This window comes from Panthera onca, chromosome B1 (assembly GCF_046562875.1).
Source record: "Panthera onca isolate mPanOnc1 chromosome B1, mPanOnc1 haplotype 2, whole genome shotgun sequence".
In the NCBI taxonomy this organism is placed as follows: Eukaryota; Metazoa; Chordata; class Mammalia; order Carnivora; family Felidae; genus Panthera; species Panthera onca.
The window spans coordinates 84992344-85017629 of NC_138342.1; the positions used below are offsets into that span (position 1 = coordinate 84992344).

The 25286-nt window shown below is 36.3% G+C and overlaps 1 protein-coding gene across 1 annotated transcript in view; it reads left to right on the forward strand.

Moving 5' to 3' along the window:
* BANK1 (B cell scaffold protein with ankyrin repeats 1) overlaps positions 1-25286 on the forward strand; it is a 313953-nt gene that overhangs the window by 120225 nt on the left and 168442 nt on the right. Inside the window, exon 7 of the mRNA XM_060654547.3 lies at positions 3490-3595. Within this exon, the coding sequence (XP_060510530.3) occupies positions 3490-3595 (106 nt within the window). The remainder of the gene's footprint in view (positions 1-3489; positions 3596-25286) is intronic.

Here is a 25286-nt window from a genome sequence, read left to right on the forward strand (position 1 = left end):
TGTTTTAAACTCTTTTTAAGATAATTCTAAAATCTTTGTCCTCTTGGTATTGGCATTTATTGATTGTCTCTTTTTATTCACTTAGCGATCTTCCTGGTTCTTTGATGTTTTATTTTATTTTTTGAGAGACAGAGTTCAAACAGGGGAGGTACAGAAAGAGAGGGAGACACAGAATCCAAAGCAGGCTCCAGGCTCTGAGCTGTCAGCACAGACACCCAATGTGGGGCCTAAACCCATGAACATGAGACCATGACCTGAGCCAAAGTCAGAGACTCAACCGACTGAGCCACCCAGGCGCTCCTTTCTGGTTCTTTGTATAACAACTGATTTTCTATTGAAATGTGGACATTTTAGTTGTATTTAAGGAGAAGAAAAGGAGAAAATACAACTACTTCATCTTCTCAGATGTGGATTTCTGTAATTCTAAATATCTTTTAAAACAGATGTTTTATATATTTTTCTCTTTTAGGAAGGAATACTTATAAGAAAGTTGTTTATTAGAGATAACTTTATATATGTATATGTATGCATATTATACATATGCATATATGTATAATATGCGCACATATATATGCATATATATAAAATATTGAGTGATTCAGATTCAGATATATGCAGATATATATAATATTGAGTGATTCAGATTCAGATAGAGTTGTGATTTATAAATATGTATGTTAATAATTTTTTTAAAAGTACATTAATCAATCCCGTATTTCATCACAGGACACTGAAAGAATTCTGGAAAAAGTCATGTATTAATTTCATATGTACAAAGTTTTTATTATTTTGTACTATCTTTCTATTTCATATCTTAGTTTTTTCTGATTTCTTTTTCTAATATTCTTGATAGGTATAGATCTAACCAAAAATGCATATGTATATATATTACTTATATATGTAATTTTTCCTATTACCAAATACTAGCATCAACATGATTTTATCATTTTATTCTACTCTTATTTTCACATAAGATTACTCATTAATAACTAAAATTTTAGGATGTTGTGAATATTGCTGAATAAATATTAAGCTACTCTATTTTAATCTCTATTTGAACAATTGCATCAATTTCATTAAGTATGTTTTGTGTTGCACAATTTATTTTAAGGAGAGGAAAATCTATGGCATTTTCAAATTTCAATGCCACTGTTTATTAGAAAGGATGACTATTTGTGTCCTTAAAATTTAAAAATAAGCATAACTATTTGTATCAGATTTTTCTAGTTAGAATACCATCCAAGGAGAAATCCTTTTGGAATTATTTTTAATAGCCATTTCTGTGATTTTCACATGTTTCTCTTATGTCCTATACCATTTAGTGTGGGGGGGCATAATACTAGTAATATAATTATGAATTTGAAAATAGAAGTGATTCAACGATTTATGGTAAGCTGGAATGTGAAAGGTGTCTATAGTCTCTCCTAGTTAAATACATGTCTACATGGTGAGGGTTTTTTTCTTCTTCTGATTTTAAAAACACTGCTACTTCATTTTTTTAAAATTCAGTGGTATAAGCTGTAGCCTTTTTCACATTAAAGTGTCACAGTGCCTCAGGGGAAGAAATGGTACTTCCCAGATTCCTACTGGGAACGCCTGCTCTTTTGAATTCTCATCTGTGTCTCACAATCTCAGAGCTGGAAGGAATCTCAGAGGTTATCGTATGCCTAACTTATACATGAGTATAGTAACTCAATGACACGCCAATCTTTCCATATTAAATCTGTATACTTTAGGGAAGAAATAGTAAGTTTATCTCCTCCTACAGAAGTATCACTGACTAGATCATAGCCTGTGGAGAATCCGTGGCCAATGACACAATTTTTAAAGAAAATTTACAAACTGATTTTATGATTTTAATATTTTCATAATCCCTTTCATCAGTTCCTAAGGCTAAGACATGTTCTTTTTGAGCTTTAATATAAAGAAAGTAAATTTATTGCCAGTAATGTTTTGCCCCACCACTTGTATCAAAGGCTTCCTGAAAAGGCTGAGTAATTACTAATATAAAATTGTCACATTGATATTTATAGGATAGGTTCCATTCAATATCAGTATCCAGCCACATAAGCATTCATAGTCATCCTTAAACTTAAATAAGCTTAATTTTATACACATAATAAACATTTCCGTGTTAAGTATTATAGGCCTTAAATAACTCCTTCTTGCTTACAGGATTAATTACAAACTTTTTATTACATATAAAAATGTCCACTTTTTTTGAAATGTCCACTTCCTTCTCTCTCCTTCTGCAAACTCCTAAAATCATGAACCAGATCATGCTTTATGATACCTCCATGACTATATGCAATTTGTTGCTTTAGTCCAGAATTCTCTTTATATGCATGGCAATCTCAGTGTAGCTCATCTCCTCTATAAAGCCTTTTCTGACCATTTCATCCTGTGTGGGATTGAGCCGCCTCCCTTTTGCCTGCACTGTACTTGACCCAGAAAGACTTTCTATCATAGTACCTAGAATTCAGTTCACTGCCCATGTGTAATTGGATGACTATGACTTTCTTGAAAGCAAAGCTTGTTGTCAAATCTCCCCTTCTTTTACAAAAAAAAAATAAATAAATAATGGCACACAGCTAATGGTTTCACATAGTCCATAGCATTAAGTATATTCATACTGGTTTTACCTAACATTCTATAGCTGTAAGTTGAGAAGACCTCACCCTTTCTCCCCACTTCTAAGGAGGACTTTTAAAAAATCCAGAGAAGGCTGAAACACTTTATTATTTAAGGCACCTAGATTTATTGAAAAATAAAGATATAGAGTAATAAAAATGTCTTTTTTTCTCAATCTAGTCATTTAATTTCTGTGACTATGTATTGGCAATAAGTCTAATTTTATTTGAAGTCATATCAAAAGTATGAACGTTTGTTTTACAATCCTCTCTCCGCTCCATGGCCTTGTTGATTGGTACATGTCTTCAGATACAGTTACCTATGTCTCACATCCACTTGGTCCCAACTGTAGCTTCACAAAACACAGTTTCAGGAGAAAGGTGGCCTCTGTAATAGGTTTGTCATCAGTAGTAGGATTCTACACAGCTCATCCCCAAATGCTCAGTTTGGGGAAGTAGAATATCTGACCTTTAAGTTGAAGAACGAGACTCATCATTTTATTATTTCATTTGTTAAAATGTAACATGTATTTTAACAGAAGTTTATTTTTTAAACAAAGTTCAGTGTTGCCATTGACCTGCAATAGTACTTTTTTTTAAATTAGTAACTATTTAAGTAAAGATATTCATGCAGACACAAAGGCTTTTATTTATTGCATTTATTTTTCTACTATTTTAATAACTGACTTCTAGGCAAACCTCTAATGTTTTGTATTATTCTTTCAAAAGAGGTTATCAGTATTATTAGAAAGATTAACCAGTATTTACTCTAGCTAATAATTTTTATTATGTTGCACTAAGATGAGTTTGTGTGTAAATAATTTAACTAAGAAAAACTCTCCTTTTCATTTGAAAACAGAAAGACATTGACGAACTTGATGATATTCTCACATCCGTATTCAAGCATGAAATACCATATTATGAATTTCAATCGTTCCAACCTAACATCAACCCTCAAAAAGAATGTGAGTATTTTCCAACTTCATCAATTATTTACTCTGTGCAACTATTTAAATATTATCTCTAAGAATATAGGTAGCTGCATTGTTGACTTTAGCCAATTCCTATCCCCTGGCGAGAGAGCACATTTATAACAAACTTCTAAGGGTCCATTTGGTAAATTTTTACCTTTTTTTATCTCAAGCCCTAAAAATGTGCATAATTTTTAAAATCAGCGAACCTACTTCCTGATTTTTATTCTAAGGAAATGTTTAGATAATTGGTAATGGAGATTATTCATCATAGCATTATTTATAATTACCAAAGGTAAAAATAACTTAACCTTCCAAACATTGGTAATTGATTAAATAAATTTTGGCACATCCATTAATGCAACCATCATAAACAACTTTTATTGTGAATTGATTTGCTGGCTGGAATGACACCTTGATATATACTTAATTGAATAAAAGCAGGGTACATAGCAGTAGATAGAGTATGATTTGCTGCTTAAAATAGTACATATGTTTGGGGCACCTGGGTGGCTAAGTAGGTTAAGCATTGGCTCAGGTCATGATCTCAGGGTTGGTTGGTTCAAGCCCCATGTCGGGCTCTGTGCTGACAGCTCAGAGCCTGGAGCCTACTTCAGATTCTGTGTCCCCTCTCTCTCTGCCTCTCCCCTGCTCGCACTTGCCTCTCTCTCAAAAATAAATAAACATTAAAAAATAATTTAAAACAGTAGTATGTATGTTTATATATGTATATTATATGTATATGGAGAGAGAGAGAGAGAGAGAGAGAGAGAGAGAGAGGGAGATGGTCTGGACAGACAGGCACCTGTTAACAATAGTTATGTTTAGTTGTGCAATTTCAGGTAGTACATCTTTTTTTTTTTTTTCATTTTACTTTCTTTATCTGTGTTTCCTACAATGACTGTATTATTTGTGTCATAAGAAGAGATATACATATACATATTGAGAAAAGTATATAAAGGAGCTACTATGAGAAAAATCATACTTCTACATTTTATCATGAACTCAGCAGTATATTTTCAAAATTGCCTGCTCCTACATAGTTTGTTGACACGCTGTTTATAATTCGCTTATATGCCCAGTAGGTGCCAAACGCTATGATAGGGATGTAATGATGCATAAGACAGGCATGGAGCTAAAGAATATGAGACGTCTAGTGCAGGTATACTGTAGGACTATTTAGCAGAGGCTTTTTCTGTACTTTCTGTGCTGTTTGAGGCAATTTTTTCATCAGGCTGGCAAGCCTCAGGGAAGCAGGAAGAAAAGAATAGAAGTCTTAAGGCACAGCCAGTTGTGTTTTACCTCCATGTGCAAGAACCTGTAAGATGTTTACATTATGAGTTTGCATTATGCAGAAGGGGTAATAATGCACTAGTTTTGAATAAGTAATCTTGTGAGAGTGGTGAAAACTTACTTTAATATTTCCACATACATTTGAACAATATATAACTCACAAAGGTTAGACCTGAAGTTAGGTTAGAAAAGAAACATAACATGATTTCTCACTTAAGACGCTCATCATTTAATTGGGAAAACGAGAGAATTTGTAAGTCATAATAGAAACAATGTACTAAACTCTATGGAATTGATTACATCAACAATAGAATTTTAGAGAAAAGCTGTATTATTTTTCAAGACGTGCTTCATAAAGGAGGTAGGATTTTACATGGGTCTTGAATGATGTGTTCCAATGAGGAAAGAGAAAGGGAACAGAAAAATTCTAGGCTTAAGAAAGTGCATGGAAAGGTATGAGGATGGGATTATGACACAGTTTTGACAAGTTCCTTCAGCGTTGTATTTCTTTAGGTTTGTGGAATAAGAATTGTGAGATTGGAGAGGATGGTATAGTCCTTCACTTTTATGGGTTAAGAATTCTAGTTAAGTTTAAAACTGCATCTCAATATCTAGCTTAGGTTATACAATGTGAATTTCAGAGTTAGAAAGGATGGAAGAGTTCTCATCCCTTATTTTCATAGAAAAAGAATTCTTGATGGGTTAAATCAGAGTTCCTGGTAATGTGGAAGAAGTCCAGCTTCTGTTTTTCTGATAAACTTCCAGGTAAAGCAGATGCTGATGCTGCTAGACCTTTCACAGAGTGTTAAGGGTTTAGAGCAGTGGTTCTTGAACTTGGTGCGTATTATAATTAGCTGAGGAGCTTTTAGAACCTTTGATGCCTAAACCATACCTCCCCATTAATGAAGAATCTGGGATGGGATCTTTGGCGTAAAGAAAATATTACTCTCTCTTTACAGAGGTTGGAAAGTTAGTAGCATGTAAAAGTTTTAAACCATTATTAAAATTTAATGATGAACCTGTATTTGAAAAATATTTTTATAGAACAATTGCATTTTTGAAAAGAAGCTACAAGGGGAAAGTTCAATATAATCTAGGTGATTCGTTCAGATCCCTCATTACTGAGTATTGCTAGATGATAGATGCTATTAAACCTATAATGGAAGCAAAAAACCTTAATAACATCAAGCTTTCATTCCTAGTAGAAGTACAGAATAACAAAATGCAAATCACAGAACAAAAATATGCAAAATGGACATGAATATGACTGAACTCATGTATTTCTTGCCTCCTTGGCCTCATAATCTTGCATTAGTGCCAGCTTCAAAATATTTGGAGTTTAAGGGTCACCTGGGTGGCTCAGTCAGTTAACTGTCTGACCCTTGATTTTGGCTCAGGTCATGATCTCATGGTTGGTGAGTTCAAGACGTGTTAGGCTCTGCACAGACAGATTCTCTCCCTCTCTCTCTCTCTCCCCCTCTCTCTCTGCTCCTCCCCTGCTCGTGCTCTCTCATTCTCAAAATAGATAAATAAACTTAAAAATATATATTTCTGGTCCTTAAGACCTTGCACCATATTTTTATTGATTTATTTTTATTTTTTTATATAATTTCTCATCAAGTTAGCTAATGTACAGTGTATACAGTGTGCTCTTGGTTCTGGGGGTAGATTCCCATGATTCATCACTTGTATACAAACCCAGTGCTCATCCCAACAAGTGCCCTTCTCAGTGGCCATCACCCATTTTCCCCTCTCCCCCGCCTCCCCCATGACTCTCTCGGTTTGTTCTCTGTATTTATGAATCTCTTATGGTTTGCCTCCCTCTCTGTTTGAAACTATTTTTTCCCCTTCCCTTCCTCCATGGTCTTCTTTTAAGTTTCTCAAGTTCTACATATAAGTGAAAACATGATATTTGTCTTTCGCTGACTGACTGATTTCACTTACCATAACACCCTCCAGTTCCATCCACATTGTTGCAAATGGCTGGATTTTTCTTTCTTATTGCCAAGTAGTATTCCATTGTATATATAAACCACATCTTCTTTATCCATTCATCAGTTGATGAACACTTTGGCTCTTTCCATAATTTGGCTATTGTTGAAAGCACTGCTATAAACATTGGGGTACATGTGCCCCTATGAATCAACACTCCTGTATGCTTTGGATAAATTCCTAGTAGTGCTATTATTGCTCAGTCATAGGGTAGTTCTATTTCTAATTTTTTGAGGAAACTCCACACTGTTTTCCAGAGCGGCTGCACCAGTTTGCATTCCCACCAGCAGTGCAAGAGGGTTCCCATTTCTCCATATCCTCACCAACATCTGTTGTTTCTAGAGTTGTTAATTTTAGCCACTCTGACTGGTGTGAGGTAGTATCTCAGTGTGGCTTTGAGCATCTTTTCATATGTCTGCTGGCCACCTAGATGTCTTCTTTGGAAAAGTGTCTATTCATGTCTTCTGCCCATTTCTTCACTGGATTATTTGCTTTTCAGAGATTGAGTTTGTTAAGTTCTTTATAGATTTTGGATATTAACTTTTTATCTGATATGTCATTTGCAAATATCTTCTCCCATTCTGTCAGTTGTCTTTTAATTTTGTTGATTGTTTTCTTTGCAGTGTAGAAGATTTTTATCTTGATGAGGTCCCAATAGTTCATTTTTGTTTTTAATTCCCTTGCCTTTGGAGATGTGTTAAGTAAGAAACTTCTGTGGCTGAGATTAGAGAGGTTTTTTTCCTGCTTTCTCCTCTAGGGGTTTGATGGTTTCCTGTCTCACATTCAGGTCCCTCATCCATTTTGAATTTGTTTTTGTGAATGGTGTAAGGAAGTAGTCTAGTTTCATTCTTCTGCATGTTGCTGTCCAGTTCTCCCAGCATCATTTGCTAAAGAAACTGTCTATTTCCATGGGATACTCTTCCCTGCTTTGTCAAAGATTAGTTGGCCATGCATTTGTAGGTCTAGTTCTGGGTCCTCTATTCTGTTCCAGTGTTTTGTGTGTCTGTTTTTGTGCCAATACCATACTGTCTCAAAGATTAGAGGTTTGTAGTAGAAGCTAAAGTCCAGGATTGTGATGCCTCCCTCTTTGGTTTTCTTTTTCAACATTACTTTGGCTACTCAGGGTCTTGTGTGGTTCCATACAAATTTTAGGATTGTTTGTTCTATCTTTGAGATGAATGCCAGTGCAATTTCAATTGGGATTGCATTGAATGTGTAGATTGCTTTGGGTAATATTGATATTTTAACAATATTTGTTCTTCCAGTCCATGAGCAGGGAATGTTTTTCCGTTTCTTTGTGTCTTCTTCAATTTCCTTCATAAGTTTTCTAGTTTTCAGCATAATATCTTTCACATCTTTGGTTAGGTTTATTCCTATGTATTTTATGGTTCTCAGTGCAATTGTAAATTGGATTGATTTCTTGATTTCTCTTCCTGTTGCTTCATTATAGATGTATAGAAATGCAAACAATTTCTATACGTTGATTTTGTATCCTGTGACTTTGCTGAATTTGTCAGTTCTAGCAGCTTTTTGGGGGAGTCTTTTGGATTTTCCATGTAAAGTATCATGTCATCTGCAAAAAGTGAAAGTTTGACTTCTTCTTTGTCAATTTTAAAGCCTTTTATTTCATTTTGTTGTCTGATTGCTGAGGCTAAGACTTCCAACACTATGTTAAACAACAGTGGTGAGAGTGGACATCCTTATCATGTTCCTAATCTCAGGGGGAAAGCTCTCAGTTTGAGGATGATATTAGCTGCAGGCTTTTCATATATGGTGTTTATGATGTTAAGGTATGTTCCTTCTGTCTAGATTTTCTTGAGGGTTCTTATTAAGAAAGGATGCTGTATTTTGTCAAATGCCTTTTCTGCATCTATTGACAGGATCATGCGGTTCTTGTCCTTCCTTTTATTGATGTGATGTATCACGTCGATTGATTTGCAAATATTGAACCAGCCCTGCAGCCCAGGAATGAATCCCATTTGATCATGGTGAATAATTCTTTTAATACACTGTTGAACTCAATTTGCTATTATCTTGTTGAGAATTTTTACATCGATGTTCATCCGGGATACAGGCCTGTAATTCTCCTTTTTAGTGGGGTTTCTATCTGGTTTGGGAATCAAGGTAATGCTGGCTTCACAGAATGAGTCCAGAAGTTTTCCTTCCATTTCTATTTTTCAGAACAGCTTGAGAAGGATAGGTATTAACTCTGTTTTAGATGTCTGGTTGAATTCCCCTGGGAAGCCATCTGGCCCAGGACTCTTATTTGTTGGGAGATTTTTGATAACTGATTCAATTTCTTCACTGGTTATGGGTCTGTTCAAATTTTCTATTTCTTCCTGTTTGAGTTTTGGTAGTGTGTGGGTGTCTTGGAATTTGTCCATTTCTTCCAGGTTGTCTAGTTGGTTGGCATATAATTTTTCATTGTATTCTCTAATAATTGTTTGTATTTCTGTGATGTTCATTGTGATCTGTTCCTTTCAGTTGTGATTTTATCCATTTGGGTCCTCTCCCTTTTCTTTTTGAGAAGTCTGGCTAGGGGTTTATCAATTTTGTTTATCTTTTCAAAACACCAGGTCTTAGATTTATTGATCTGTTCTACTGTTTTTATTTTTGTTGTTGTTGTTGTTTTTGGATTCTATACTGTTTATTTCTGCTCTAATCTTTATTATTCTCTTCTTCTGCTGGCTTTGGGGTTTTTTTGCTGTTCTGCTGCTAGTTCCTTTAGGCGTGCTATTAGGTTTTGTATTTGGGATTTTTCTTGTCTGTTGAGATAGGCATGGATTGCAATGTATTTTCCTCTTAAGACTGCCTTTGCTGCATCCCAAAGATTTTGGACTGTCATGTGTTCATTTTCATTTGCTTTCATGTATTTTTAAATTTTGTCTTTAATTGCCTGGCTGACCCATTCATTCTTTAGTAGGATGTTCTTTAACATCCATGCATTTGGAGGCTTTCCTAATTTTTTCTTGTGGTTGATTTTAAGTTTCATAACACTGTGTTCTGAAAATATGCATGGTATGATCTCAATTCTTTTATATTTATTGAGGGCTGTTTTGTGACCCAGTATGTGATCTATCTTGAAGAATGTTCCATATGCACTCAAGAATAATGTGTATTCCACTTCTTTTGGATGAAAAGTTCTAAATATATCTGTCAAGTCTATCTGGTCCAGTGTATCATTCAAGACCATTGTTTCTTGATTGATTTTCTGCTTAAATGATCTGTCCATTGTTGTATGTGGAGTATTAAAGTCCCCTTCAGTTACCATATTCTTATCAATAAGATTGCTTATGTTTGTGATTGATTTATATATTTGGGCACTCTCAAGTTGGGAGCATACACATTTACAACTGTTAACTCTTCTTGATGGATGGACCCTGTGATTATGATATAATGCCCTTCTTCATCTCTTGTTACAGCCTTTTGTTTAAAATCTAGTTTGTATGATATAAGTATGGCTACTCCACCTTTCTTTTGACTTCCAGTAGCATGATAGATGGTTCTTCATCCACTCACTTTCAATTTGAATGTGTCCTAAGGTCTAAAATGGGTCTCTTATAGACAGCATATAGATGGATCTTATTTTTTTTATCCATTCTGATACCCTATGCGTTTTGATTGGAGCATTTAGTCTGTTTACATTCAAACTTACTATCAGAAGATATGGATTTAGTGTCATTGTGTTATCTGTAGGTTTCATGCCTGTGGTGATGTCTCTGGTCCTTTGTAGTCTTTGCAGCATTCCACTCACAGAGTCCCCCTTAGGATCTCTTGCAGGGCTAGTTTAGTGGTCATGAACTCCATCAGTTCTTGTTTGTCTGGAAAAGCCTATATTTCTCCTTCTATTCTGAATGACATCATTGTTGAATAAAAGATCCTTGGCTGCATATTTTTCCTGTTCAGCACATTAAATATTCCCTGCCACTCCCTTCAGGCCTGCCGAGTTTCAGTGGATAGGTCTGCTACCCTTACGTGTCCACCTTTGTAGGTTAAGGCCATTTGTCCCTAGCTGCTTTCAGAATTCTCTCTTTATCTTTGTATTTTGCCAGTCTCACTATGATATGCAGTGGAGTTGACCTATTACTGTTAAATCTGAAGGGAGTTCTCTGTGCCTTCTGGAGTTGGATGTCTGCTTCCTTGCCCAGATTAGGGAAATTCTCAGCTATCATTTGTTCATGTAAACCTTCTGCCCCTTTCTCTCTCTTCTTCTTCTGGAACTCCTATGATATGGATGTTATTATGTTTCATTGAATCACTTAGTTCTCTAATTTTCCCCTCATGGTCTAGTATTTTCTTATACCCCTTTTTCTCAGCTTCATCATTTTCCATAATTTTATCTTCTATTTCACTACACTCTCCTCAGCCTCTTCCATCCTTGCTGTCACTGCATCTAGTTTGTTTTACATCTCTATTTCAGCATTTCTTAATTTGTCATGACTATTTCTTAATTCCTTGTTCTCTGCAGCAGTAGATTCTCTGCTGTCTTCTATGCTTTTTTCAAGCCCAGCTATTAATCTTATACTATTATTCTAAATTCTTGCTCAGATATATCCTTTATATCTGCTTTGAGAAATTCTCTAGCTTTCATTTTTCCTGGAATTTCTTCTGAGGAGAATTCTTCCATTTTGTCATTTTGGCTAGTTTCCTGTCCCTTAGGTGTTTTAATAGCTTGCTATGTGTCCTGCATCTGTGAGCACTACTGTATTATGAAGGGGCCATATGCTGTCCAGCGCCTGGCCTTTCAGGAGGTATTTTTGGAGTGTGTTGCGTGCTCTCTGTTGTTGTGACTCTGGTTGCTTTATCTTCCTACTGGTAATGGTGGTTTGGACCTTCCACCAGGTGTGCTTTGATTTGTTCTTTGAAGCAACCCTGGAAAAAATTTTAAAAAGGCTTCGGTGGTGGAAGAGACCTTATCCCATGCAAAGAGAGAAATGGCAGGGGTGGGGGAAAAGAAAAAAAAATTGACCAGGCAGAGAATCAGAGAAACTATACAGCTTAATCCAGAGAGAGAGAGAGAGAGAGAGGGGAAAATAAAGAAGAAGATATAGAAGAGGTATAAAAAGAATAGATTAAAAATCTCTGCTTAAACAAACCAACAAGCAAAACAACCAGACTAGAGAAGGGAAGAAATAAGAGGAAGAAAAAGAATTGGGGGGGGGGGGGGCGAATATATATATATACGTATATATATATATATACGTATATATATATATATATATATAGAGAGAGAGAGAGAGAGAGAGAGACACCAAGAATCAAATCAGAAAATGTACCACCACTGGACTGATATCTGATGGTGCCTTGGAACCAGTGGCTGCCAGAAGAGAGGCTGTCTGGTTCAGTCAGTTTCAATCTTGCTCTGTTAGATATGCAGTTACCAGGCACAGAGAGGCATAGTTTGGTGTAGAAAGGGCCTGCTGTCTGTTCCTTAAACCCCACCTTGTTGGTGATGGGGAGAAAAATGGTGACACCCCAGTCTCTCCTCCCCGGACGGGGTGTCTTGAACCACTCTGTTCAGGCCATTCTCACAGCACCACGCAGGTATGAGCAGGCTGGTTTGTCCCACTCTAGTCTCCTGCGCCTCCTAAGTGCTTGGCTGGATTCAAACCCGGATGTGTAAAAGGATCCTGCTCTGCGTACCCCGATTCCGGGGAGTGCCACTCCACCCAGCTAACAATTGTGTCTGGCCGACAGGCGCCTGCAGGGTCTTTTGTCCTTGGAGCAGCTATTTGCCTTCTTCCCACAGCACTCAAGGGAGGGGATTGCTCTCTTTGACTGAGCCTCTGAGCTGGGTACCAAGCCTGGGGCTGCCTCTCTTCCTCCCCAGGTGCACACACAGAGCTGTAGGCCCCAGATCAGAGAAAGCCCTGCTGTTAGAAATTGGTTCTTTCTCCGTTTTTCCATTCCCTAATCTGTGTTTTTTCTCTTGTTCAAATACAATCCTACACTTCCACATCCTCTCTTTCTCTTCCTTTTGTCCCCCCACAGAAGGGTATCCCTTCCCTCCATTCCTATGCTGCCTATTTTATCTCTCCCAGTTTTCAGTCATGCACCTATGACCCGCCAAGTGGCTCTGTGGGCCCCTGGAGATGTTTCTGCCACTCTGTAGCCTGGATTCCTGTAATTCCAAGTCTTCTGGCCTCAATACTGCTGGGTTTGAGGGACGAGGGAATTTCGAGTCCCCCTAGTTCTCCGCCATGTTGATTCCTATGTCTCTTGCACCATATTTTTATAGTGTTGACGTTAAATTCATGATAAGATTTGAGAGGCTTTTATATCTAATGTGGAATTAATTGAACAAGAGAGTTTGGGAAAGAAATGTTAGGTTGCTAAGAACTTCCATAGAAACACTTCTAGAGATGCACTGAGAGGTAAATTTAACAAACAATCAGGTATTATTCCAGATGTCTGTCCCTGAGGACGATTCTATAATTACTTGCTGAAGTTTTTTTATTTATTCAAAATTTATTATTTATTACTCCATATTTTAGCTGAAAAAAATTGGAGGGTAGGACACAGTGGAGAAGATAGTCATAAGGAATTGATAGGGTACACTTGGTATTGATTTACCCTAATGGTGAGCCATGGAAATTACACACAGATATCTATCGTTCTTTGAAAGTATGGCCATAATGCTGTATTAATCAAAACTGTTATATTGTTGCACCATCCTCTTTTCTTTTCAAGTTGACTTTAGTAAATTCTGGGTTTAGTTCCCTGTCACTTCATTTATAATAAGTAAAATGCTATCTGTGCCATTATGCCTTGGTCATTTTCACTCCTGTCTGCCAGTCTGACAGGTGTGAAATGATATCTTTAATTAATATTGTTATTACTAATATAGCTGTGCATCTTTTATTCTATTTGAAGTTTTATTTTTCTCCAGTGAATTTCCATTTCATAGACTTCATGTATTTCTAATGACTGCTATCTTTTTCTTATTGAATTTGGGATTTCTTTTTTCGTTTTCAGTATGTATATGCTGGATACTAACTATTAGCCAGTTTTATACATTGCACGTATCTACTTAATTTGTTCCTTGTTTTTCAGTTTATATGGTATTTTATGTAAGCATATAATTAAATTCATTATAAAACTTGATATCTATTAGAGCTGATCTCCACCTCATTCTTAAAATTAACTTTGCTCTTCTTTTTCCTTTATTTATCCTTGATATTTAGGATCCACTGGTCAAATTCCATCAAAACCCCTAATAAAATTGAAGTAAAATTATATATTAATTTGATTAAAATTGCCACTTTTGTCATACTTAACTCTTTCTGACCATAAACATGATACTCTATTTATTTGGGTCTTTTTTATTATAGCTTTCAAAAAAAATTGTATTTTTATAAATTCTTGAAAACTTTTATCAGATTTATTTCTGATTATTTTATGGTCTTGTTAACATCAAAAATACTACATTAAAATTATGATTTTTAATTATTTTTGACTGTTCCTTTCCTTGATACCTATGGTATTGAGCCATGTACCTTATAATGTATCTTATAATGTATAATGTGTTCTATATGGAAAAGGAGTTTTCACAATGAGGAATTACTGTTCTTACTCCCTGAAAAGAAAATTAGGAACAGATAGAATCAACATTAGGGATACTTTTACAAAAATAATTTTTAATTCACTGTCTTCCCAAAATATGAATTTTGCAAAACATGAAGCTGTATGGACCTTTCTAGTGTTCTTTTTAAAATTCTTTTGAGTATAGTTGACACACAATGTTGCATTAGTTTCAGGTGTACAACATAATGATGCAACAAGTTTCTACATTATGCTGTGCTTACCACAAGTGTAGGTACCCTCTGTCTGGATACATTGCTATTACAATATCATTGTCTATATTCCTTATGCTGTGCCTATTCATTCCATAACTGAAAGCTGGTATGTGTTTTCAGTTTAAGTCACTTAAGAAGAAAATCGGAAGCAATGAAATAAGCAATCTAAAAGGAAAATAAATGATCAAGATTATTCCTTATTCTGAGATAAGAAGTAATAGGTGGCAGAAAAAATATATAGTCACGTAAACTCACTTTAAATTAGTTACAAGCACATCACCGTTCAATAAATTCACTAAATTAGGGAAAAATTTACATATAACACACTATCAAAACTTGTAGTGATTGAGTAAATTGGAGATTTGGTATGTAAATTAACTGTAAAATTACAGATTTTTTCCCATTTCATTTTCTTGATAACTCAACCTACATGTATAGATTTTCATATCTCCTACTAAGGACATTTTGTAGCATACTCTCAAGTTAATTTCATGAACTAATGGTAAAGTTTGTATCAAGTAATAATAAATAAAACAACCACTTTGAATCCTTTAAAATGTTTTTAACTTGAATAACCAAAAAAAAGCTATTCTTTTAGTATTATACTACTGTTATTCACTTTTACAGTATTTTTTAAAAGATTCTATATTTCTCCAGATGTAAAGTTTGAACAGTTATGCTAATAAGCATCATAACTGTTATTGGAGGGTGTAAATTTTTTTTGGAAGGAAGGAAGGAAGGAAAAGAAAGAAGCAATGTAGGAAGGAAGGAAGCAAAAAAAAAAATTAAGGTTGATACTAGGGCAAAATTTGGCCTTCCCTGCACTTGAATTATCCCCAGACAAGAAGCACCTCTGGCCTTGAGTCCATTGAGAGCATAGGTAAGAAAGAACAGTATGTCCTACAGAGTCAAAGAAACATCCCTGGCCTCAGGATGTATCCTAACACTATGAAGATAAGCAATGTGAGATCCTCAGTCCAGCAACCATTTATGAATGGTCAGCCCTTCACATTTCAACAACATTCATAATTCTTTCTCATTATGCGCATTACGATTACCATAACAACATATATTCTGTGATCATTGAGAAATCTGTGATTATAGATGAAAACGATGGGCTTGAGAATGCAATATTGTCTCCCAATCAAGAGAATTTGGATCTATAAAATTCTATGAAGCAATCTTATTAATTCACTCATATTACAAGTATAAACAAAGTACCAGACACTCTCCTAGGTACTCCTAGGTGGCCACTCTAGAAAAGCCTGTCTTCATGAAACTCTTAATGAGGGCAATAGAATAAGCAATTAAATCATCACAACAAAATAAAATATTGCTTCAAATAGTAATATTGGTTATGAGAAAAATAAAGTGAGATGGTAGAGAGATGAGAGGTGATGAGATGCCGTGCAAAGATTATAATATGGTTTAGTATCATCTAATTTACATGATAAAAAATAGTATTTTGCAGGGCACCCTGGTGGCTCAGTCGGTTAAGCATCCACCTTTGGCTCAGATCATCACCTCATGGTTCACAAGGTTGAGCCCCATGTCAGGCTCCATACTGACAGCTCAGAGCCTGGAGCTTGCTTCAGATTCTGTGTTTTCCTCTCTCTCTGCCCCTCCCCTGCTCATGCTGTATCTCTCTTTCTCTCAAAAATAAATAAAAACACTTAAAAAATAGTATTTTGCTGCTATGTAGAGAACGGATTATAGGTGTGTAAGAATGGAAGCAGGGACACTGGATAGGAGGCCATTCTGATAGTCTCGGGGGAGATGTGATGATGGCCTGGTGGTGGCAGTGGAAGTAATGACATGTGCCCTTACTTAGTAGGTATTTGCAGATAAAGAATACTGCTGACAGATGACCAGAAGCCCTGCTACCGGGTCATCATGGTATTCACAGTCATAGCACAGATGAGACCATTCTGTGGAGAGGATAGTTCAGAGCAAAGGTCGAGTCCTGGGCAATGCAATATTTAGAGGTCTGGAAGAGAAATTTCCATAACAAGAGACAGAGAAAGAGCCCTTGTTGAAGTAGGAGTGTGATGTCTTGAGAGCAAGTAAAGAAAATGTTTCTGAGAAAAGGAAGTGATCAACCACGACTTATCCTACTTCAGAGAGTAAGAATGAGAAAATGCCACAAAATAATTTGTAAGTTACAAAATCATTCTTCAATGCCAAAATGTCCCCAGTGGATCCAGGTATTCCCCAAATCTTTGCATCAAAAGTATCACTTGGCCTATCCATTTCTCCTGAAAGTCTGTATCAATAGATAGTATCTGTAGAACAAATCCTGGCTAGATTAAGAACTATAGTTTTTATTAATTCCCCAAGGCCTCCAAAATTCTGCAAAGACATATAAAAGTAATTGGAAACACACACTGATTCAGAGAATGCAAGTTGTTAATGAGTCAAATAAAGAACTACCCAGAAGAAACAGAGAAGAGGATTATGTAAAGTTTTAATTAACTGTCTCTCAGGTTCATTTTCCATTGTAGTAGACTTGAATTTCATTTGTTATATTCTCTTCCCCCATTCGAAGCATCTCTAAAGTTGAAAGTTGTGTTGAGATATATCCACATGGCAATGAGGAATGACTGGAAGCTTACAGGACAAATTATGAACAGGGCAGTGTAATATACAAGGGACAGGAGAGCAGGTAAGTAAAAAAATAAGTAACAGATTAGGCTGAGAATCCAAGAATCTGCAAGAGCAGAGTTAACAGCACATAATAAAAAACAGGTGAGGCTTGAAGGCTAAAGCAGTAGGCTGCATTGTCTACAGCTATTTTCACAGCATTCTAATCCCAAGAACCAGTTCCTGACTTGGCTCATTCTGGAAGCCAGAAAGGTGAGCTGGAAAGGCAAATTTGTATCCTTATGGAAGACATTGTTGACAATAATGGAACTGGCTATAAGAAATTAAATCCTCGGGACACCTGGTGGCTCAGTCGGTTGAGTATCCTGCTTCAGCTCAAGTCATGATCTCACAGTTTGTGGGTTTGAGCCCCGCGTCGGGCTCTGTGCTGACAGTTCAGAGCCTGGAGCCTGCTTCCGATTCTGTGTCTCCCTCTCTCTCTGTCCCTCTCCTGCTTACGCTGTCTCTATCTCTCAAGAATAAATAAACACTAAAAAAAATTAAAAAAAAAAAAAGAAATTAAGTCCTCTGTGCTCATTACCCACACAATCTGAATGGAGATTACCTCTGGAAGAATATAATTTGTGGTGGTTGGTGGAAATATTATTTCTAACAATGTTTACTTCTCAGGTTGCTGTAAGATTATATATTTTTCTAAGAAATAAATAAAGATAAATTTATTTTACCCTTGACAACATGAAAAGATACTTTAAAATATGTAAACCATGACAAAAGAGGGAATCTAGGAAATCTCTTTGAGAAACCGAGAATAGAACAGAGAAAATGTCTGCCCCAGACATTCTTTGTATAGCTTTCTGTGAGGTTCACTTCAGTTTTCCCAGCTACCCACTCTCATTTATTTGATCCAAGCCCCCATTCTTTCTTGTATTTAGCATTTTGCTTAAACTTCAGTGGACATCAGAATTACTTGAAAAGTTTGTTAAAATCCAGATTTGCGGGCTCTACTCAGAATTTCTGATACAGTAGGTGTGGGATGGGCCCAAGAATTTTGCATTTCTCACAAATTCATAGATGATGCTGATGCTACTGGTCTGTGAGTTACCAATGAAAACCACTGAGTAAAAACAACAGTAATGGGTGGTACTGCCCTATACATAAATAAAATTGACATGAATAAAATTCAAGTCAAGATATCAGATTTATTTTTAGTTTATCACTCCATGTCCTGGGATTTAAAGTGTGGTTGCAGAATGAAGTAATCTTAGAGTACCTATCTAAAAAATTTATTTTTATGTGTGTATCTTTAAAAAAAAAAACCCTCATGGGGCGCCTGGGTGGCTCAGTCGGTTAAGCGTCTGACTTCGGCTCAGGTCATGATCTCGCGGTTCGTGAGTTCAAGCCCCGCGTCAGGCTCTGTGCTGACAGCTCAGAGCCTGGAGCCTGTTTCGGATTCTGTGTCTCCCTCTCTCTCTCTGACCCTCCCCCATTCATGCTCTGTCTCTCTGTCTCAAAAATAAATAAACGTTAAGAAAAAAAATTAAAAAAAAAACCCTCATGAATTCTTAGAAGTTTAATGGACTCTGCTTTGTACTAGGTTTTCTTCCAGGTACTGAGGGAAGGTAGAGGAATATGAGATAAATAAAATACAACCCATATATGCAGAGGGCCCCAAAGACAAAGGAAGAGAAAACATCACAAAAATAAGTGGCATTAATACAGCATATGCTCTGCTAATAAGAGCTAGCACTCGCATTTTGTGCGCTCTGTGTGAGGAACAATTAATTCTAAGCACTTTCCTTACTTTAATGCATTTAATTCCTCCCAGGAATCCTGAAGAAAGTACTGTTTTTCATCTCTGCTTTACAGATGAGACATTGTCTCACTTGCCCAACTAGTGGAAGAGCTGGGACTTGGATCCAAACAGCCCAGAGGCCATGGTCATGGTATTAACCACTCAACAATGACAGCCCTACATGCTGTAATGAACTGTAGCTCCAGGGAGGTGTGGGAGCCCAGAGGAAGAAGGGCAGTCAGAGGAAGCTTCCTAGGGAGACGATCTTAAATTTAGAGGAAAGGTGATGAATTATTTTTGCTAAATTATTTAAAATTACTACTTTAATAAATAATTTGTAGAAGCAAGTTTGAAATTATCTTGATGCTCTCTGTATGTTGTTTTTTTGCAATCCTACAAATATGATGATTTTTGTTTTGTAGTGCATGATTTCCTTCCAATCACCCATTTTGCCTCCATGTGAAAATACTATCCTTTAGGAGGGATCTCTTTACTTTGTTCATAGATTTATGCCCAGTGCCTATGAGAGTTTCTAGCACTTGATAAGTATTTACTATATTAGTTAAGTTGTTAATGGCAACCAAGTTAACTACAAGAATAACGTCAGTAAGACCTCGGTCAGCAATATATATAGACTAGTAATATTTGAGACTAGTAATATCTGAGACCAGTAATATATAAAGGAGCTCTTCTTTGTAGAAATATAAGGCAGCTACTTATAATGTCATTATTTTGTCTTTTCTATTCTTTTCTACCCCCAATCTGTGGCATCTGCCATTAGTAGAATGAAAAAAAAAAATGGCATATGAGCTTTCTGAATATACTTCTTGAATTGTCTGTGCTCAGATAACCAAGACACCTATGTTTATCTTCTGTGGGCCAACACAAAAAATATAGGGTTTTCAGGGTCAAAAGTAATAAGTTATCTATAAGTTTATCATAGGGTTAGGGAAAAAAACATAAATATACTGTCCATTAGTAACTGGTAACAGGAAAGAGGCTCTGTAACATCCATTTTATTAAGAACTATGTGTACATGGGTTAGCCTCAATTACACACACACACACACACACACACACACACACTAGGATGTTTTTTTTTTATTATTATAAATTGAGTAAGTCATTATTTAAGGAACTTCCTCTTACTTTTGCAGCTGTTGTGTAATAATGGTCCTCAAACCCAGGGTTTCTGTCCTCTGAAATTCTTGACAGGTCTAGAGGAAACCCCCAACAGTACCCTATTACTAAGCTACCCCCAAATATTTCCTTTTGCTTCTGAAAGGGACTCATTTGCTCTCTGGATTCTACCATTACCAAATAGTTACAGAAGATCTTTGTAGCATCACTGCAGGTGTAAAGACTCATTGTATTATTCTAGAAGGATAGGAAGTCAAGGAAGAACCTGTTATTATGTCTTGTTTCTTTAAGTGATGGTTTATCAAAACTACCACAGTCATTTTCCTCACCAAATTAGGATGCTCCAGAGAAACAGAACCAATAGGATGTATTCAGAAAGACAGAGAGACAGGAGGAAGTTTATTTTAAGGAACTGGCTCACATGATTGTGGAGCTGGCAATTCTGAAATGTGCAGGGCAGGCCAGAGGCTGGAAATTCCAGCACAAGTTGATTTTGCAGTCTTAGTCCAAAGGCAGTCTGGAGACCAAATTTCTTCCTCTTTGGGATCTTCCATATTTTTCCCCAGGGCCTTCGACTGATTGGATGAGGCCCGCTCACATGATGGAGGATAATCTGCTTTACTCAGAGTCTACTGATTTAAAGGTTAATCACATCTGTAATATACTGTCATAGTTACAACTAGACTAGTGTTTGACCAAACAATTGGGCACCATAACCAAGCCAGGTGATGCATACAAATAACAGTCACACGTCCAACATTCTGTTGTTTAGAGGTCACCAGCTCTAAACAAATTTACTACACACCTTTGGGGATTCCTAGCAATCCGTTTGAAGAATGCTGGTCAATAGATTTGTAAAGTAACTGTAACTTACTAGGTAAAAAAAATCTCCTAAAATATCTTATTCTAGTTAGCAAACTGAAGATGTGTTGATTGTGCAGTTAAGAGATATACTCTGAATTTATCAGATCAAGGCAAAACAGATATTGCTTAGAATATTAAGACATGCTGAATTATAGAGCTATTACTACTTTCCTGTTTCATGAGCAGGCCTTTTGGATTTACATCACCTGTTTAGCGTAGTAAACTAAATTATTCCTAAAGAAATTCATGTCCTAATTCCCAGATCTGTGATTATGTTACTTTCTATGGCAAAAAGGACTTTGCCTTATTTCAGAATATTTTCTCTTCCACAGGACAAGTTTTCTGTGGTGACTTGGGAGCTAAGTTTATAACCAATATTTTCTACTCAAAGACACATATGTCTAATTTGACTTACTGCTTTATAATTTATTGTGGTAGCTACCCCATCAGCACCCACACCTATACTTCTCCATGGCCATCATTGTCACCTTCCCTGATGAATTTCTCTTTCTGTTACCTTGTAACTTTGTAGCCATGAACCTGAATGTTATCTTAATCCACCTCTTTCTTTCAGAGCAGCAGACTCAAACATCAAGTCCTATTAACTTTTCTTTTGAAGTGTCTGACATTTCTGGCCTTCCCTGTCCATTCCTGTCTGCCTCCACTCTAATTCAGACCATCAGTTATTTCTCCTTACTCCTGAAAATATCTTCTAACAGGCTTTTCCAACATGTTTCATTTTCTATCCTACATTTAGATGCTCCTCTAAACATTCTTTTATTCCATTTTTATCCTGTCCCTATATTATATATGATGGTTCCCAAAGGTACCTAAGCCCTAACCAGTCCCTTTAATGCCCCCATACTGCCCAGATTTTCCTCTTTGCTTTAGTTCATTTTTATTGTCAAAATTACTTAACATATTTAAAGAATAAACCAGTTGCTCAAGACCATAATAAGTCCTCAAAAATGCTGAATATTCCTTACTAGTGAAATCAAGCATCCTTGCCTGATATGTTGGTTTACTGCTGTACATCCTTTGAATTTCCACATAAAACCCACACCAAGGCCACTGGGTAGCTTTCTACATGTAAGTCATGGCCTCATTGGAGAGGGGCCAGCTCTCTGATCTCAACTTAGCCCATCTAGTTTCCACGTTTATGTTGTTCTAGGTTTCCTGACTCTTTCCAGGCTCTTTCCTGGCTTCTTTCTAGGTTCTTGTTTTTTATTTTTTGTTTTTTACTGTCAAAATTCAGCAGAGATAAAGTTGGTAATTTTAATAAGTCATTTTTAGATGAATGCAGAGAAACAGAATACAGTCACACATGTATAGAAATAAAGTTTCTAGAGATTTCTTATTTTATATATATATATTTTTTTTTTTTTCCATTTTAAACAGAGGTTAGCCATAGATTGACTGGATTGGTTGAACTTGGAGCAACCCCACTCCTTTTATTACCTATCACTGTCTGATAGTGAGGAATGGATAATAAACCTATTGAAATGTTGTGAGATTTAATTTTAATTGGTAGCATTCTAAGAACTGCTAATAAAGACACTACATCTTCTTTTGCTTCCAACATCACCTCCAGGCATGGAGTCCAAGCTCCCAGACTGTTTATTGTCACCTCATGGATGGCTTCAAACTTGTTTGTATGTAGCCTTATTTCCCCTGGCCATTCCTGACTCACTGCCCTGGATAAGGTGTTTTACAGTGCATCCCCAGACACTCCTTCACTGGGATCAGACCATCTTGCATCAACCTGTCACTTAAATATTCTGCTGCTCTGCTAACATTCATTCTGAAACTATGTGCCTGAAATTCCTACTTTTCAGCTCCATTCATTAGCTATCATGTTTCCTTCCCTTCTTCTTCCTTCTTCCTCTTTTCCTCTTTCTCCTCATTGCCACTGTGGCTCATTTCATGGTGGATTCTATCTATTAGAGTATTCAGTGAGCAGTGAACTCTTTCTGGATTTAAGGTTACATGCTCCATTCATTTCTCATGCTTCTTGTCACTTCATCATTCAGATGTTCTGCATGCTAGAACATCAGTCTTTCAGAACTCTGTTTTTAGTTTTACAAAACTCCCAAGTCTTAAGCATTTAGTTACAACAAAATATACAGATTTCACCAAAATTTAAAAGGTGTACAATCACTCAAAGGAATTTATATTATCTGAGAACAACAGAATAAGGATTCACTTTCATCTGGTTTTTCCTGTTGTTTTGCCTAAGCCTGGAAAGTAGGAAAATAAACAACACACCGTCAAGGCCCTAGAATTGTTCTTTCTGCCTCCAGAGTGGTTGCCAATGTGGGCTCTAACCATGCTCAGTTTGGATTTTAACTTTGTAAGCCCTAAACACAGAGACAGCCAAGGTGAATGCCTCAGAAACCATGGGCTAGAATGTTCACAGCTTCCTCCTCTAGCCCCATGCCTTTCCTGGCTTCCCCCTGAGGAGCAGTGCACAGGATTGAACTCAGAGCCTCCCTAACTGTGTGGAAGAGAGAAGAGAAGGTGCCATGCTTTTGAAAATGCCTGGCCATGATGGGAAACAAATTCTGAGCTCTCTCTCTCTAAAAAGGAAAATGGACCTTTAGATTGTGTTAAAATATAGTTGATTCTCACTATTCACAGTAGTTACATACTATAAAGTCACTGAGTAGAGAATACTGAACCATTGCTCTAGGAGAAATACAGGGTTAGCTTCCTGCAAACCTGTGGTACATTTCTGTCAATCCATCAATACATAACCTCATTTTAGGCATGTTTCTGTTTAAAAACACAGCACTTAATATATATTTTTGATTCACTAGCATTAAACTCAACAAAAATATCATTATAATTCATGCCTGAACAAAGCCTATCTGACATTTTTTCTTCATAAAGTACATCACATCCTTCTTGTGCTTAGGATCACCAGGCAGCACCTCTGTCCTATGCCAGGGGGGCACTTTCAACAGCTGAATCACCATCACCACCACCAACAAACCCACAAAAATGGGAAACATGTGGCACTACATAGACCACAAAAACGACATTTGTTTCAAGTATAAGAGTTAAATTAAGGCAGGGTGTTGCCTTGTCCGACCTGTTGGCAACATGCACTTTGAATGACTCAGATTTTTCACAGCTCTGTACATTTCTTCAGATGACCATAAAAGGGCCACAAGTTTTGATTTGGAAGTATACGTAAATTTTTATGAGTAGGAAAATTGCAAATATGGAATTCCCAAATAATGAGGATCAACTATAACTGTTTGTATGAAAGAATACATTGAACCTAGGTTTAATAGCTTATTGATAGACATTATTATCCTCATTTAAAGGTTGAGAAAGTTGAGACAAAGAAAGTTCAAGTTACTTGCCCAAATTATACCATTAGTAAATGCTAGAGTTAGGATCCATACAGTCTGGTTCAGAAGCCCCAATGTTTGTCTACGGCCATACCACCCTGAACGCACCTGGTTGATCTCGTCAAAAGCCCCAATGTTTAAGCTTTAACTGCACAATATTGCCTCTCAAAATAAATATTAAGTTTTAGAATTTTAAGGTCTATAATAATAAAAGGTATTATTTTGAACTTTATATATTAAGATGAAACCAGGATTGCGTTGAATATAATGTCGATTAGGAATTTAACCATTTTAACTAAAAAAATTGTAAAAAAAAAAAAAAAAAAAACAAAAGAAGAAGAAAAAGAAGAAGATCTTACATGAGGTTTCTTGAGACAATTAACAAGGGACATGCAAAATGGATACAGCTTTCAATATTTTCTCTTAAATATTTAAGAGACTATTTTAGTGACAAGAATGCAATGGGAATAATTAAGGAGGTGAATACAAAATTGAGGTTCATACTAAAATGTGTATCTATGCACTTCCCACTCTTATTTTATGTAATTCAAAAGATAATAACAAAACTGCAGCAAAGAGATTTGATAGACCATTATTTCCCTTGTGCATTCAATTTACATTGTCAAGGCTTTAGAAATATAATAACCCTGGCAGTATTTTTTGTTGCTTGAAATTGTAAATAGGATTATATGTCTACTGTTAAGACAGGATGTGAAGAATGGCACCTCAGATGTCACATGGGTGTTTCTCCTGTCACAGAGCAATCAGATTCCAACACGCAGCAATGCTCCACTTTACAGCCCATAGAAATACTAATATTTTATCAGACTCCAAATCCTCTGATGAGAGGAA